The sequence below is a fragment of the Ambystoma mexicanum genome, chromosome 10, assembly GCF_040938575.1.
Source record: "Ambystoma mexicanum isolate Mex_15411 chromosome 10, UKY_AmexF1_1, whole genome shotgun sequence".
In the NCBI taxonomy this organism is placed as follows: domain Eukaryota; kingdom Metazoa; phylum Chordata; class Amphibia; order Caudata; family Ambystomatidae; genus Ambystoma; species Ambystoma mexicanum.
Window position 1 is genome coordinate 238,788,920 of NC_090932.1, and position 15,064 is coordinate 238,803,983.

General features: G+C 43.9%; 1 protein-coding gene across 2 annotated transcripts in view; it reads right to left on the reverse strand.

The window, feature by feature from the left end:
• KLHL30 (kelch like family member 30) overlaps positions 1-15,064 on the reverse strand; it is a 347,037-nt gene that overhangs the window by 98,365 nt on the left and 233,608 nt on the right. For both annotated transcript variants that reach the window (XM_069617770.1, XM_069617769.1), the window contains exon 6: positions 5,836-6,024. In XM_069617770.1, the coding sequence (XP_069473871.1) occupies positions 5,836-6,024 (189 nt within the window). The remainder of the gene's footprint in view (positions 1-5,835; positions 6,025-15,064) is intronic.

A 15,064-nucleotide genomic window follows, 5' to 3' on the forward strand; every position in this document is an offset into this window, starting at 1 on the left:
CGGATTTTATTACCTTCCTCAGCGATCCACAATGCTCTGCTCCTCTTATTTTCCCTTCTTATATTTCATGTACTGCATTTCTCTCCTCCTCTAATGACCATAACTGGTTTTCCTCCTATCCTCCTCTGCAATCGCTATGTAGGCCCCTCCTTCAAAAGTTTTATCTCCTTGTCTGTTGTCTTCACCTCCTCCTTACTTTCCTCCTCCTCCTAATGTCTTCTCTACCTTTCCGCCACCACATTTTCATTCTGGGTTTTCTCTACCACTTCATCCCCCTCTTAGATGTTACCTCCTCTACCTCCCTGTAATGACCTCTCTTCTTATCTCAGCTCCCCTCCTCCTGACCCTTCTGTTCTGCACCTTCTTAACATTTCCAACCTCCTCGTGGAAACACCATGCAATCTCCAACACCAGGCTCCCACATCTCCTTGTGTAAACTGGGGACTTTGATATGTCAAAGGGTTCACCCATATTGCCAATGATTGAGAGATCGATGTCAATGTCAGCTGACCATTCTATGTACACGAGCGCGAGGATTGGTTCACTCATGAAAGAAGTACTATTTAACGTCTGAGCACAGCTATGCTAACTACGCCCACATTAAGTGGTCTACCATTTAGAATTCCAATCAAAGCTGCATTCCTTCCATTGCACTGTGGATTGTCTTTGCAATGTAGAGAGTGGTCCTGCTCTCAGCAGTTGAGGGTTGTCGGTGCCTGCTTGTGTGGGGCCTGCCCCAAAGTCTTCATTAAAAATATCATAATAATGATTTGTCGAGATTCCTGAAAGTCTTTCTGCAGAGACACGTGGCTGTGATCCCACTAGCGGGTCCCTAGAAAGGTTTGAAATTTGTCCAAAAGGTATTGAGCTTGAACCAGTCTATGTAGTGGTTTTACAGACTTTAGACTTTCATTAGGACCTATTTGTGGTGGACTGGCTGGCTGCCTGCCAGGTATATCAAACTCCTCTGTCGGGATGACAGTTACATTATGATGTGAGGGAGATGTCACTTAAATTAAGGTCTCCTAGGTTAGGCCTGGGGGTCCTGGGTTATCCTTACTTTAACCAATCCAGAAACTACTTCACAATGTAGGTGGAGGTGCCTGGCCCATGGTTCCTTCAGTTCCATCACCTGTACCAAAACAGGGGACTTTGCTGCAGTCACTAGAATAATATCACATTCTCAGCAGAACTCAACAATGATGCTAAACTTTCCTCACAGTCTCACTCTACCCAGCATCCCCCATATTTCCTCTCAGTTTGCTCCAGCAGCTCCTCCTTCCGCAACTCTCTTGCCTGGAAACCATCTATCATAAACCACAACCTGTCTATGGCCTTGGGGACTTCACTACACTGACTGCATCATTGTTGTCATCAGACATTGCATCAGTTTATGTCCTAGCTGGTGTGGTCTGTTCATTATTTTTCGAGGAACAGCAACATGTACTTAATGTCCATTATTTCCTGCTTCCGCTTACCCCTTTCAATGGACTGACAGTGCCAGTGCACAATCGGTGTATAGTCTGTGAACATGGATAATAGCTACCACCACCTCTAGCAATCCGTAGGGTCAGGTGCCACTTGCAGGTGTCCCATGGCCCTTTGTGCTGGAAAGACATGCGTTGTGCACCCTCTCCATAAGGTCAGTGAACCAGCCCTCTGACTAGTCCCTGGGAAACTGTGGATCCACAGAAAAGAAGTTTGACAGGCAGAGCCTCTTCATTTGGTCCTTGAACCAGTCCTCTTACTACAACTCAAAGTAATCCTCTTCAGTGCTTTCCAGGAGTTCCACTATGCTGTCAATCTATCTTCTGGAGTGTCCCTCAGCATATTCTGACCTATCCTCCAGAGCACTGGTCTTTACGAGTAGTTCCCATTCATGTTTCTTCATTTTTTTTATACCGTGTTGCCCAGATCAGACTTTCTGCCCTCTGCTTTACTTTACTGATGGAGATTTGTTATTATTGCAAAGTCGAAAGCCAACGTCGGCATGGACCTCACAAAGTAGATCCATGAACATTGCAGCTGTCCCAGGTGCTTTGCCCTCCAGTGCATGGCCACCCCTGTTCAGTGCAAACAGCTGAGAACCATTTGGCAGCAGGAAGGTGCATTGTCTATTTTATTATTCTTATATTTTGTTGTGGCTTGGCTGACTTGTCCATTGCCATCTCAAACCTTTTTTCTCAAATGGTACTATATATAGGGTAGTTTCTAGTTAAAACCTATTTAGGCCATCCCGCAATTACAAGGGTGCCAAATGAAGACATGATAAGACCTCTGTCTCAAAGGATCACAGTGCAGTCGATTTTGGTCACTTTGTGTCTCTACCTTTTAGGTTCATGAGCCAGTCTCTTATGCTTCTCACCACAAAAACAGCATGTCCCTCCCAGCGAGAGCTCTGGATGAAAAAGGGATTATCTTGGTCCCTTGACTTCCATGAATGCTCCCATGGAAGTATTCTCTCAACACCTTCCTAAACCTCTTTATTCTGCCTTATCTGAGCAGTTTTAGCCATGGAGAGGCTGCGATTAGTCAGCCCACCTCAAGTGGGCTACACCAGTTCGCCTACCACCGGGGAGAGTAGAAGCAGTCTTACCGGGTCGCTGCTGCATGGGCTGACCACTCTGTAATGCAGTACAGGGTCACCACTGGATTTTCTTACGCATGCTGTGTCTTACCCTGTACATCAGCTGATAATTCTGATGTAGAGCCATCAATAACTCAGGTGGATGTTCCCTTTTTAAGTATGAGGCACCTTGATCAGCTCTTCTCTTTTTATTAGTGTCTGATGTCCCTGTGTTTTTTGTTCCTTATCGTCATTTTTGGTAGCTTCCTGATACCTTCATTGTAAGAGCAACGTTTTTTCTTCTACACCTACAGCTCTTTATAAAGTGTCTCGAGTTTCTCTCTTAATTTTCTAATTTCTGTTTTAGCTGTAAATTACCCACTATGTTGCATTATTCATCCATCCAGGGTGTAATCTTTCTTATCTTCTTCCAAGAATGTGTCAATCGTGTCTGTTATGGAGCTGTATCACTGTATGTAAATAGTTATGTCCATGCTTGCTATTCATAGAGAGCAAGGTGTTCATTGTGTATGATGTAGTATAGTTCTACGTGGAATGTCACAGTGGAATATAGTTCTGAGCAGGGTGTTCATTGTGTATGATGTAGTATAGTTTTGTGTGGAATGTCACAGTGTAATGTAGTTCTGAGCAGGGTGTTCATTGTGTATGATGTAGTATAGTTCTACGTGGAATGTCACAGTGTAATGTAGTTCTGAGCAGGGTGTTCATTGTGTATGATGTAGTATAGTTCTACGTGGAATGTCACAGTGGAATATAGTTCTGAGCAGGGTGTTCATTGTGTATGATGTGGTATAGTTCCACGTGGAATGTCACAGTGCAATATAGTTCTGAGCAGGGTGTTCATTGTGTATGATGTAGTATAGTTCTACGTGGAATGTCACAGTGTAATATAGCTCTGAGCAGGGTGTTCATTGTGTGTGATGTAGTGTAGTTCTATGTGGAATGTCACAGTGCAATATAGTTCTGAGCAGGGTGTTCATTGTGTATGATGTAGTATAGTTTTATGTGGAATGTCACAGTGTAATGTAGTTCTGAGCAGGGTGTCATAGCCTGCCTGTGGCCAGAGAATGTTTACTCTTAATGTTGCTTCTATTACTGTTTGCACTAGCCAGCCAGGTGTAAGGTTGAGCTGGGGGTCTGTACTCCATGACATGTAATAAAGGTTATTGTTTCTCACTGGAAATTGCATGGGAATATTGTTCAGTGTCTACTTTGCAATTATTGCATTTAGCCTGCTTTATAGTGATTGTAACCAGAGCTTCTGCCACCCACCCTTGTGTGTATCATATAGTGGGGCTGTTTACCCTCTTAAAAACTAGCATGCACTGCCCCCCTCATAACCCTGATAGGATAAAGCTCGGACATCTCTCCAATTTAAGAGCTTTCCCAACTTTCCTGCCAGCATCTTTTCAAATTGTTTTGTAACTTTGAAACTTCCTTTGGTCATTTCTTGACTTCTGTACACCTCTACATTCTTGAAAGAACAGTTTTTGATAGTCGTATACATATCACGAGTGCTTCCTGTGATCTTGTTGTATAAAGTACTTTGTTGATTTCTGTTCTGACTCAAAGCCTGTAAATGTGATTGGACTGCCTGCCAAACACATTGGACACCCTTCTACAGAGGGCCAAGGCTACAGAGCTGTGTTTCGTTTTGTCTACTTGGGAATCCACAAGTGGATGTGATCAGCAAACTATCTTCTAAATCCATCTATGCCTTAGTATTGTACTGTGTTCCCTGTTTTTTTCAAGGTCTTTTCAATCTGAGTGAGCGCCATGTTCTCCTGCTCTGTCAATGGATGAGTTTCACCATCTTCCTCTGCCTTTACTTTTATGGTACTTCACACCTTTCCTTTAATTATTTTGTCTTGACCTATTCTTGTCTTTCCTTAGTACGCTTTTTCTTTAATGCATCTATTCTTCAAGGTGCCATGTCTCAAGGTGGCTATACCCCAAACAAGTTTATTCCTTGTACCCTGAATGGGGGCTACCCTCCAACCGAACATAATCTTGGCCTTCTTAATATGCAGCACCTAATGTACTAGATAGGCTTTCATCCTGAAGCCAATTCTTGCAAGTCAAGATACAAATAAAATAAGGTAAAATCAAGAGGTATCATTAATACTTTAACACCTGGGGTCAAGTGCTGGGGTACCCATGTCAGGTACTTTAGTTTCATAAAAATCTGGAGGATCTGAGCCATGGCACTAGATGTCAGACATGATTCTTCTAGTAGCTATAGCCCACCAGGATGGTACCTGTCTGCCCTTCTCATAGCCCGACAGACACCATCGCTGAAGGTAAACAAGTTTAAAGAGGGACGCTCTCTTCAGGAGAAGAAATCAGCACCAAGGGGTGCTCCATTCTGCTTTCTCTCTCCCAGCAATACTTAACTGTACAGAAAAGCGGGGAAGCTGCCCCAATTCGCCCTGTGCTCAGCCATTGGTAACATAGGTTAGAGTTACTAAACACCTTACAACTTCTCTGATGACACGTCATTCTAAAGGGGAGAGGGGTTGATGCAATTAGTGATATCATTCATGATGTGCTCAGTGAAATCATTAGGTATATCATCTGTCATTTTATCCCATGTTATGGACAAGGCATTTAGAGAGGTTGTGGTTGCACATGGCAGTTACCCTTAAATGGCGTGTTTTAGGAGTTGACAAGCTTTGTGTTAAAATGGGTATTTGTATTTTTAAAGCCCTTAACACCTACAATAAACACTCCTTCTGAAGCTTTCTTCACTGAACATCTATTATATAGGTTTCTTAGAGTGATCCATTCATGGCAGTCATGGAATACATTTGGCATTGGTAGGCATTGGTAAGCATTGGGAGGCATCGGTAAGCATCGGTAGGCATTGGGAGGCATTGGGAGGCATTGGGAGGCATTGGGAGGCATTGGTAAGGAGCACATTTGTGAGAAGCATAATAAATGCCTCAGCGTTAACTGCTTTGCCCACCTCCTTCTTCAAATGTTTGAAATTAATGCACCACCATGGTATTTGTAGGATTCAGATAACAATTGTCACCCATCTAACATGAGACAAGAGAATTGGGGTTTTCTGAAGAATGGTGAGACCGATTGTTACATGCAGGCCAATGAATGTTAGGAATAAACGTGAGGACCTTGCTCACAAGCCATGGGATGAGATACAATGATGGACTGAGATATGAAAAGAAAGGCTGTACAGAGCATTCACATATAATGGGTCAGTTACAATCCCTGTGCTTCCTTTTACTTACCTATAACAGGATTGTAGCACTGCATGGTCAGAGCGTTGTACTTAATTGCACAGGATCCTATGAGGTAGAGTTTGCCCAGGCATCCAGTTGCACTGAAGTTGCTGACGTATTTCAGGGCTGGGCTGATGGGAGCCCAGCCATCACTATAAGGATCATAGCACTCTACCTCCACCTTGTCCAAGAGAGTGCCTGTAAATCACACAAAAGTATTGTGAATTCGTTTTCTGTTTTTTTTCTGCTTTAAAATTGTGCTTATTAAGTGTGCCAATGGGAGAAAAGCCACTATACACAAAACATATATACTTAGCGGTCCGATTAATCTAAAAACTGTTAAACGTATTCCAAAAAGCAAGTCTTTAACAAAAAGGACTTGTATACAATAAGAAATAAAAGAAGACTATGCAGGAAATAACGGATCTATGTCATTACTGCGACTCCCAGAAGTCTGATGGCAGAAAATGGTGACTTTTTTTCCTCCCTTTTTTAAACCCCCTTTACACCACATACATATGCGTGGCCAGACCCTCCGCAGCCCCCATAATTATATTATACCCCCTCACACATATATATTTGCATTTGCGGTGTAAGGGGGGGAGGGGTCGAAAAAAAAGTTGGAATTTTCAGCATTTGGAGTTCTGCAGGCGACATTTTGATATATTTCCGAAATAACGGGCTCCCAGTGTAGGTGACCAGACCATAGCCATTGACAATACTCGAATCTTTCTGATACTGTCTTTCTTCATTGACTGGTACAAAAAAGTTTTAAAAGCTGAAGCCGCACCTCTTTTATCCGCTCATGGAAATTGAGTGTTATTTAACATGTATGCTGGATGGGCCCCTGAGCACGTGACGCTGCCTCTCTATCCAGCAAACAATCAAACGGATTGTGTACCATCATTGCACATAGAGCAACGCGGAACACGAGCAAGAGCAAGAATGATCTGAATGCCTGCATACCCAGAAGGCCCCCGCGATTCACATCATTGCTCCACCAAAGTCACCCAAATAAACAAAGCGTGAGTGGCAGACTTCATGTACGGCTTGGCCCCGAACTTTGGAATCTTTCCCTCAAAAGAACCTGGTACATTTCTGAAAACTGCTGAAAACCTCCCCGTTTGGTGAAGCATTTCTGGATTTGGAAAGTGAGATTTGAATGCATGAAATGTGATCTCCATGTACATATGCTTGTTTACGATCACTGCAACGCGAATTTAGGCTGCTGTTCATTGGTATTTCGCCTCCCTTTGCCCTCCTTCATACATTAGAGAGGTGTCTGTTGTATTAATGGCATCAGGGGTGGACTGGCCTATAGGGGAGCTCTGGAGATTTCCCGGTAGGCCTCTGCACCCTGGGCCTCTTGTGTGGAAACCTATTTTATTTCCACATTTTCTCACAGAAAAAGAGATGGGCTTGCTGAAAATGTGTAATATGGGGTCACTTTGAAGATGATTTCCAGGGCCCCTTTTGGTTCCCAGTCCACTTTATTGTGCACCCTTTCTTCTTCTCCCTTCTAGCAAGCACTCTGAAGCACAACGTGCATTTAGCACATAACAGAAAACACCACAACATATGTTGTGTCTAAATCTACAGATTGTTTAAAGGATAGCTTTATCAAACCTACATCGCGCCATCAGCTCCCAGTGTCATTCTTTCGAAGGTGAGGTAGGATCTTTCCCACCTCCTTGGAATCAAACGTCCTGCAACACGGAGAGCCTAAGAACATAATTACTACGGACTGCAAGCTTCTGTTTGAACATTTAATACGTGATTGCAATTGCTTTTTAAATATTAGTTAAGATATTGGCAACCTACCTCCAAAGAGTTCCTAGTTTAGGGCCTTCATCTAACCTACAAGGGAGGAATGTAGGCTATGAAGCTGATGCCTTCGAAAACCTGATGTTTAACTTCAATTCTGCATTATGCGTTTTAACATCACCTTATAATAGTGCACTTTTACGAGTGTCAGAGAAATCTTTTTTCATGACATGTCTCTATTTGAGAGCTGGTTCCATCTCTTGATCAAGAAACAAATCACAACCACATGATCACTGCTAAGCGGATAGATACATACATGCACTGTATGACTTCCTGGTGTAGAATCATTATCAAATTTAAAGCACTTCACTGTAAATAACCAAAAAATGACATTTTTGGCACCATGAATCCACTCCTAATCCACTCCCACCCAAATTGTCTCAAAAATAATCGTTAATCCTAACCTGGCCTATTTGAGACCCATCGAATCCAAGAAATGTGCCTGATAAGCAGCATTTCTGAAAGCATTATGTTGCAATGATGCCAAGGACTGTACAATATTACCAGTAAACGTATTTCTGCAGCCTAGTCTGTTTTAGAATAACATGCTGCTGTGCAGAGTCCGCCATCTAGTGGCTGATCCACATTATTACAATTTGTTTATGATACAAATGCAGGTGTTGACAGGGACATTCCTGTAACGAGAACATGTATGAAGTGTGTCTACTATCAACAATGATCCTTGCAGTCAGCACTTTTGTCTGATTGTTCGTTTTTTGCCTGAGTATACATGTGCTATTTTAAAGAAAAGTGTTTTTTCCCTTCATTGCTTTGTTGATTTAACATGTAAAAGCAATTCAATTGGGTGAACGTTTCACACTTATATATTGCACACTAAGTATTTCACTTATCACACCTCCTTCCTTTTTATTTACTTCCACAGTGGGTAGCGTGGGCTGGACGCAGGCATTCTAAAACATACTAAACTGCGGACCTTTCATTACTGTTAAATAAAGTTATCCTTTTGCAGCCTAGAATCTGTTTAGATCCAGATGATGTGCATAGATTAGTTTTTGGGGTGGTCAGGAAGGGACCCCCATCATTACGAGGGATTCAGTGTTGCACGCACCATATTGATGACCGGGGATGGCAGCAAACTGGGGCAATGCTGCAAATCCATATGTATTGAGTACAGTTCATTATGGATGGGATATATTACTTTTAGTGTTGCAGTTGTTTAGAATGTATACATATTAGATCTTCACACACGTAGAAAGATACAATATTGAAACTGCAAACTGCAACATGAACACAATCTACACAACAGGGTGCTTTGTAAACAGAACATGTTAGTTCCGTTTTATTGACAGTTGTAGCATTACCATATCAAAAAGGAAATCACAATACTTTCACAATAAAGCACTGCAACCGTTTAGTTTTAAATCGTTTTTCACCCTCCCAACCAACATGGACTCCCCACCCATTCCCCAAGGTATCTAACCAGTGTGTCTCATGAGTTTGTTGTGACCTGCTCCGGTGCCCATTTCTCACCTCCCTGTAGTGGGAGTAGACGCTCTACACACAGATCTGGAGCCTGGTCTGGGAACCACCATGTCCCTCTCTCAGCATCCTGTTGTGCCTGAGGTTAGCCCATGCAGTAAAATGGGCTCTATCTTCAAGTAGTAATAGCTCAAAGCAGAAGGTAGAATAGAAAATGTACACAATTATTAAACAAACATTTCATGTGGGTGATGTATGGACAAAGCTTTCCTTCCAAGTAGCCTTCCACATAAGAATGGAAGAGGTGTTTACAAGATTGTAACCCAAATATCTTACGAGGGTACCCAATCTACTCTCTCGCTGCCTAACGACCACCACATAGTTTTCGGATTCCCATTGCTCGAGAATATCACCACTTTAGATTTAGACCCATTGGCCTGCAGATTCTTAACGCTGTGCAATAAGTGGGCCAAGATGGTAGCATTATGGTGAGTGCCCATGATTTGCCTAAAACCCACTTGAAATTATGAGAGGATTGACACATAGCTAAATTGAGGTCTCCCAATAGGAGTAGGGCAAAAACCTTGCTTGTGGCATCAATTAGAGCGATGGGTCTATAGTTTTTGGGATTACCAACCTTGCCCTTTTTATAAATAGGAATGATAGTCGATTGTGACAATGATGAAGGAATAGTATGTGTCTCAAAAAAATAAACAAAGCATGGTTTTAGCAGCACCGATCACAAGATAGGAGCATTCTTTATGACAAAAGGTGGTAAACCATCAGGGCTAGAGGCCCTAGATGGTTTCAATTTGGTGATTGCCCACAAAAGATCATCCTCTATCCATGGGCATTGACCAGACACAATCAGGCCCTCGGTTGGGTCTCTCAATCCAGTGAACACACTGGGTAAATGAACTATTCAGGGATTGAGCAATCCATACTTGGATAGACCCTAGACTATTATTTATACATGCCCAAAATTGTTGTGCATTATTCGCCAGAAGATGCTTCAATATAATGTGATAATCATTCATATATAAGTCGAATTTCACAGATTTAAAAACATTCTTATGATGTTGGCAAATGGCATTTTTGATAGTCAAATACTCATCATTAGATAACCCCCTCAGTTTTAGCTGTAATGCTACTACGTTTAGCCCTCTTTGATGTTGCTATTCTTGCATCAAACTGATAGATAAATGTTTTTTTTAGAACCATCATAGTCCAAGTTATACGTTTTAGACAATCCATGATCATTTTATTTCGGTCTTCAACCCTCCCCCAAGATGTTGAATACGTCTCACTTTTCCAACCCAGAGATTTGACTGCGTCCGACAGAAAACGTGTGAATTTCATACACATTCTGTCATTCCATCTCAAAGTGAGACCGCCTCTGTCAGGAGAAACGCATACCATGGCAGGATTCAAATGGTGTGCAGAGTAATCAAATTGAATTTCAAAATGTATAACAAGATTATCTCCTATATGTGGATCATAAAATCATAGGGTCCCTGTTACGCTCACCTAGTCTCTGCGGAGGCGTTGGGGCACGGTTGCAGCCCTCCCAGGGGTGAGGTCGCTCGGGTCCGACTTCATCCTCTGCACTTATGTGATGACTGGCGGTAATAGGTGATGCTGCTCGGAACTGCTCCTGCGTGGAGAATAGGGGGCGTGAGTATGCCAGCTTGTGTGCCTGATCTCCTTCCAGAGGCCTTCTCCCAAACCGTGGTACCCGTAGGATGCGCTGTGCCTGGAAAGCACACCTGTTGATTAGTTTTGGCAAGCACTCGGTCCGACTGCTTCTGGCAGGGGCACTTGTATGATCTGGACCGAGTTTCTTCACTGGTCCCTTGCACATGGTTTTCCAGTCCTGCTGCGACTAAGCCACTATACTTCAGGTAAGTGTTCCTGTTTGTCTTTGTCTTTCCTCGTCTGTTTTTGTTGTATTGTAAAGTTTGTTGTCTTGTATTGCTGTCCGTTCTGCTTTTGATGTTTTCTCTTTTGCGTTCTTCCCTTGCAGGTGATGTTACCAGCCCGGCAGAAGCTGCAGAGCTCGAGGCAGCAGCCGGAGGGAACGAGGAACGAAGCTGCAGTGGTACAGTAGCTGGTAAGTTGTTAAATAGGGGGCTTGCGGGGTTCAAATGCGGCACGGCCCTAGGACGGATGTTCTAACCTTTTCTTTCTTCTTCTTCACAGGGTCCGAGTTCGTGGATGCGGAGTGCGGTGCTGCAGCATTGGGATCAAGATCACTGGATGTCAGGAGAAGAGTCTTCAGATGAAGCGATGAAGCACCGGTTTCCTGGAGGTGAGTATGCAGGAGAACGCCTGGTTTCAAAGGTAAGTAAACTGGTCCAATCGGCGGTGAGTGTCATGTTGCACGCGAGTGCACAGTAACGCGAAGAACCGGCCTTAAGGGTGGAGCATCTTATATAGCTGAGCTTCTGAAGCCACGCCCACCAGGTTCAGCCTGCCTGCCACACCCTGCCACACCCGATGAGTCAGCACATGAAGACCAGGCCTAGGGAGCCACACCCGATGAGTCAGCACATGAGGATGTTCTTTGGAATAAAGGCTTTCAGCTCCTGGAAAGTTCTTGTAAAAAAAAGCACTTCTGCACTGAAATAAAGTAAAAGCACTCCTGCACTGAAATAAAGGGTTCCTGCTCACATCTCTATATGAACCTGGCGCCAGGACTGAGTCCAGCCAGGGCCCCTGTGTTTATGGGTCCCAAAGGAACATAAGTGACCCATTGTGCCCATCACTAGATGGTGTGGTTTTTTATGTTCTGGGGCATGTGGCCATGACAACACTGCCCCTCAAGGCCCCTCTCATGGGTGGTTTCTTCCCTGGCCCTGGTTTAGTAGGGTTATTGCGGTGGAACTGCCTGATTAATCGTGGAGCGTGGACATGCTCACTGGGTTCCCAGGTCCGATCTTGGGGTCCATAACGTTTCCAGTCTACAAGGTAGTATAACTTGGACCGGACCATCTTAGAGTCTAGGATCCTTTTAACTTCATATTGTGGTTCTCCTTCAACTATTTTGGGATCTGGTGGAGTATCGATCTGCATACCTGGCCTCAATGATTTTAGGAGGGATACATGAAACACCAGGTGGATCCGCATGTGGGCCAGTAATTCTAATGTCATGGCCGCAGGATTGATCACAGCCTTGATAGTGTAGGGTCCCAGATATCTGGGACGGAATGCCCGTGGTCCTTTCAGAGGGATGTTTTTGCATGCTAACCAAACCTTGTCTTGGACTTGGTAGTTGGGAGCTTCCGTTCGGTGTCGATCCGCAAACTGCTTCTGTTTCTCTTTGGCTCTGGCAAGATGCTCTGCTGCTTCCTTAAGAATCTGGGTGATGGTTTTTTGTAAGGTCGTTACAGCGGGCATTTCTAATGATTCGAGTAGGTCGAAAACGGATGTCCGTGGATGTCGAACGTACACTATGTAGAATGGGCTTTGGCCCGTACTGGTGTGAATGGAGTTGTTATATGTGTATTCTGCTAACCAAAGTATGTCCTTCCAGGTAGCCTCGGTTTGTTGCAGCATACGCCTTATGTATTGCTCGAGGGTCTGGTTAGTTCGTTCGGTCTGGCCATCGGTTTTTGGGTGATGGCTGTAGATAACCAGAGGTCGATTTTGTCAATTTTACAACACCTTTTCCAGAATGCAGAGACAAACTGAGTTCCTTGGTCTGATATCAATATTGATGGGAACCCGTGTAGCCAGACAATCTGTTCCAAAAACATGGTAGCCAGAGTAGAAGCAGTTAGGAGACCTTTCAGGGAATAAAGTGGGCCATTTTGGAAAACAGATCTACGGCGACTAAGATGGCATTGTATCCATTACAGGAGGGACGGTCTGTAATAAAATCCATTGATAGCATATGCCAAGGTGCTGGGGGTACTTCTAAAGGATGTAGCAGACCTGCGGGACTTTGTTTTTGGGACTTGTGTTGTGCAGAGGTGCCACAGGTTGCGATAAACTGGACAATGTGCTTTCACCAAGTTGGCCACCAGTCATTTTTCTTTATTTTAGCTAGGGTTTTGGCCATTCCCGTATGCCCTTCTACTAATGAATCGTGATAGTTTGCGATGATTTGATTCTGTAATTTCTTATCCGGGATGTAAAATCGTCCTTGGTAGTATGATAGGTTGTCCACGATCGTATACCGGTCTCCCTTCCCTAGCCATTCCTGTTGCGCTGGTGGACTCATCAAGTGTTGCAGGTCAGATTTTAAATTGTCTACAGTGGTGGTTGCAGCAATCATGCCTTGGATTCGTCCTTCCGGGATGATGGCCACGGGGTCTGGTGTAGTGAATGCCTCTTCTTCCTCATTCATGCGAGACAGGGCGTCTGCTTTTCCATTGCATACTCCAGATCTAGATGTGATTACAAAGTCGTATTCCGCAAAGAAGAGAGCCCAGCAGAGTTGGCGTGATGATTGTGCTTTAGCGGTCTCAGATATTGTAGATTGCGATGATCCGTGACGACAGTGATTGTATGTCTAGCTCCAAGAAGATAATGTCGCCAGGCTTTGAACGCTGCCTTAATTGCTAGCAGTTCTTTATCAGTGATTGCATAATTGAATTCAGGGGCTGAAAACTTAGACCAGAATGCCATGGGATGCAACTGACCTGTTTCGGTGTCTCGTTGTGACAGGACTGCTCCCATTGCTATGTTGGAAGCATCAGTTTCGACCACATAGGGTACTTCTGGTCGAGGATGCCATAGAATTGGTGCTGTGGTAAATGCTTCTTTTAGCTCCTGGAAGGCTTTCTCTGCCTCTGCGGACCAATTGAATTGCTTATTTTTCCATAGTAAAGAGGTGATTGGGTGGACGATCTGGGAGAACTTGGGAATGAACCGGCGATAAAAGTTGGTGAACCCAAGTAATAATAATAATTTAGCATTTATATAGCACTATGAACCCTCAGGTATCTGAGCGCTGCTTATTATTACCAACGGTGTGTGGTGCTCATTTATCGACCTTGGAAAATGAAAAGCTGAGTTTGGCCCTGCTAGGATTCGAACCTGCGTTAGCAATCTCTGCACAGATGTCAACGCGAGTGCTCTACTCGCTGTGCCACTTGACCGGCTACTTCTACTCTGTACTCCCTTTATGGATGTCCGTGAGGGCCAGTTAAGGATAGCGTATACCCTGCGCATGTCCATGCATACGCCCCGTGGTGTGAGAATAAATCAGAGGAATTCTACCTGTGTCACATGAAAGAAGCATTTCTCCAATTTGGCATATAGCCGGTGTAGCCGCAGTTTCTCCAAAACTGCCTGTACATGGTTGACGTGGTCCTCCTTGGTGGTCGAATAGATATGAATGTCATCAATATAGACAAGAGTGTAGACATCCAACAGTTCGCGGAACACGTCATTCACGAAAAATTGGAACACTGCTGGGCCATTACAAAGTCCAAAGGGCATAACCTGATATTCATAAAGGCCATATTTCATGCGAAAGGCTGTCTTCCACTCGTCTCCTTTTTTGACTCTTACTGGATGGTAGGCCACTCGTAAGTCTAGTTTTGTATATATCCGAGCGTTTTTCACTTGATCCAAGAGCTCTGGGATAAGTGGTAACGGGTACCGTTTTTACCGTGATCTGATTAAGTGCTCTGTAGTCAATGCAAGTTCTCAGGTCTCCCTCCTTTTTAGGCACAAAAAAGGGGGCGAGGATGCAGGGGACGTGGATGGACAAATGAAGCCATTTGCCAGATACTGATCGAGGTAGGTTTTTAGATGCTAGTTTTCCTGTTCTGTTAGGGCGTAAATCCGGCTGCAGGGAACTTGAGCTCCAGGTACCAGATCAATTTGGCAGTCATACGGTCTGTGCGGAAGTAGGGTGTTTGCTTGCTCTTTTTGAAAGATATCTTGGTAATCCAGGTATTCAGGTGATAGTGAACTGGTGAGGCCCAGTATGGTTTCTTTCTTCGACGAACCTGGGTTGGTAAGA